General features: G+C 40.1%; 1 protein-coding gene across 2 annotated transcripts; it reads right to left on the bottom strand.

The window, feature by feature from the left end:
* Positions 1 to 251: 251 nt before the first annotated feature.
* Positions 252 to 1,673, bottom strand: LOC112457181 (GTPase-activating protein and VPS9 domain-containing protein 1-like). Of its 2 annotated transcripts, none has more exons than XM_025020104.1 (4): positions 1,498 to 1,673; positions 1,186 to 1,397; positions 773 to 1,105; positions 252 to 651 (listed from the first exon to the last, which is right to left on the bottom strand). In XM_025020104.1, exons 2-4 carry the CDS (start codon positions 1,208 to 1,210, stop codon positions 647 to 649), a joined length of 363 nt encoding a protein of 120 aa, XP_024875872.1. In that variant the 5' UTR covers positions 1,211 to 1,397; positions 1,498 to 1,673; the 3' UTR covers positions 252 to 646. The 2 variants fall into 2 exon arrangements, with proteins under 2 accessions (XP_024875872.1, XP_024875871.1); XM_025020103.1 differs by having other exon boundaries at positions 720 to 1,105; positions 1,498 to 1,672.
* Positions 1,674 to 2,030: the final 357 nt, after the last annotated feature.

The following is a 2,030-nucleotide window of genomic DNA, read 5'->3' as shown; positions in this document are numbered from 1 at the left end:
GAAGTCTTTCTTTCTCTCGCGATATTTTTAAAATAAAACTGTACAAAAGCTCTACGAAATTGGCGATATTTTTCACGGATTTGGTTCGAGTCTCGGCTCTTGAGGAAGGTGCGCATGTAGAAAGAGTACGCCAACAGAGTTTATCCTGCTAAATGGTTATCAATTCTCTATAAGTTCTGTATTGTACATAAATTATAGAATATCTAAACGTTTCTTTTTTTTTCAATGTCCTGTAGAATTATACAATAGAGTTACAAATAAAGATAAAGCCACACTTTACGTATAATCTGATTCAGTCTTTGCTAATGTTACATAATAACGTGCGAAAGAACTAACAGTTAGACTATTTAAGAGGCTATTTAAGAATTTTAATTGATACTGGCAGCATAAAACTGTTCAGCTAGCTTTACACAAGATATTGGTCTTCTTCTTTATGAAATCGTCAAATTATGATTATGATACATTTCTACATTATCACCAGCATCGAATCTAATCTTATTTATCGTGATACTCTTGAGAAACTGTTAATCCATTGTCTTAACTCGATCGCGGCGCAGAACTGCGTCCACCAATATTGTTCCTCTCCCTCCAATCGATTCCCGTAAAAGCTGTCTACATATTGAACAGTCGATACAACGACGGCGGATTAGTCTGAAATTAAGCACACGTTAACAATCACTCTTTTTGCTAAAATCACAATTCTCTTTTCAATCGCATACCTTGATTATGACATAGACCAGCACGGGAGTCAGATCGTCGGCAGCAGGTATGCCTCTTTCCGACGCCATGGAGAAGAGATTCATGATGGTAGTCGCACAACGAAATACACACTGCAACTTATCCCTAGGAGTCTTATACGCCGATATCACAGCCAATTCAGCCTGGGCCCATGACCAGGGGCATTCGTAATGATAAACTTTTGAAATGCGTAGGTCCATGTGATTTGGAGTTACGACCTTTGCCAACTTATTGATGTGACCGTGAAAAAGCTGGTCCCTATATACATCTCCATCTTCATTTAGATAGAGCGCATTGTGGTATATCCGTGCCATGACGGTTCTTTCCACCACGACTCTCGCCAAATCTAACTGGTTGGCGCTTGCCGCTGAAAGTAAGAAGTAAGTTCAGACGTCTCTGAGCACTCCGTTAAAATCAATTGCGAGATAAATAATTATATTCATGTACATTGCCAAATCGGATCGTTGTCCATTTCCACATGGACCTTCCCTAGACAATTATCCACGAGATCCTGTTTCTCGTCAGCTAGCGTAAGCTTTTTAAACTCTTCGCAGAAACGCAGGAGGAAAGCCTTCTTTTTTTCCAAAAATACCCTCACACAAACGGATACAAGATGATTATTGATAGCATCCCGATCGCACTTAACTTGCACGCATAATCTGAAAAATATTATTATTAAACGGTTGACATCTTACATTTAAACATCTTACATTTACTTATACATTACATACAAAGATGATATTTATATATAAACAGTACCTATCTAAGTGAGCTAATGTCGACAGCAATCCCTGACGACATCTGATTAAATATGCGATATAAGGAGATCGCTTTTGATAATCCTCTCGAAGTGATTTGAAGAGCTTTCTACATCCATCGTCATTAAATAGACGCACGCAACGTAAAGTTTCATGAAAATGTTAGATGAGCTAGTTAGACTTAGCTAACTAAGACTTAGCTCAGCTTCAGTTTTGCCGTTTGCTATGACAGAACCCTCCCGCTGATGTTCCCCATCAAGCCTCACGTTCTCTTCCTCCGCCTGAGTCTCCATTCGCGCGAAGATCACGTTGATCATCTGCGTGAGAGTCGCACAGGCTGTTGTTTGATTTACCAGGTTGGGCGACGACAAGTAAATGTTGTAAACAGTACGAATTGTTAACAGTACCGTACCCTCGTATACCTCCACATGCTGGCTTGTCATTACAGTCAGCAGAGCTTTAATAATCTGCAGCTGCACACTCTCATCGGTCTGTGGACCGATGAAGCAACCGCAAAGGCTCCGTTGGATCAGG

This window comes from Temnothorax curvispinosus, unplaced genomic scaffold, assembly GCF_003070985.1.
Source record: "Temnothorax curvispinosus isolate PA1 unplaced genomic scaffold, ASM307098v1 QBEX01007573.1, whole genome shotgun sequence".
Classification (NCBI taxonomy): Eukaryota; Metazoa; Arthropoda; class Insecta; order Hymenoptera; family Formicidae; genus Temnothorax; species Temnothorax curvispinosus.
Note: the sequence above shows the minus strand (reverse complement) of the source record. Positions and strands in the feature narration are given on the sequence as shown.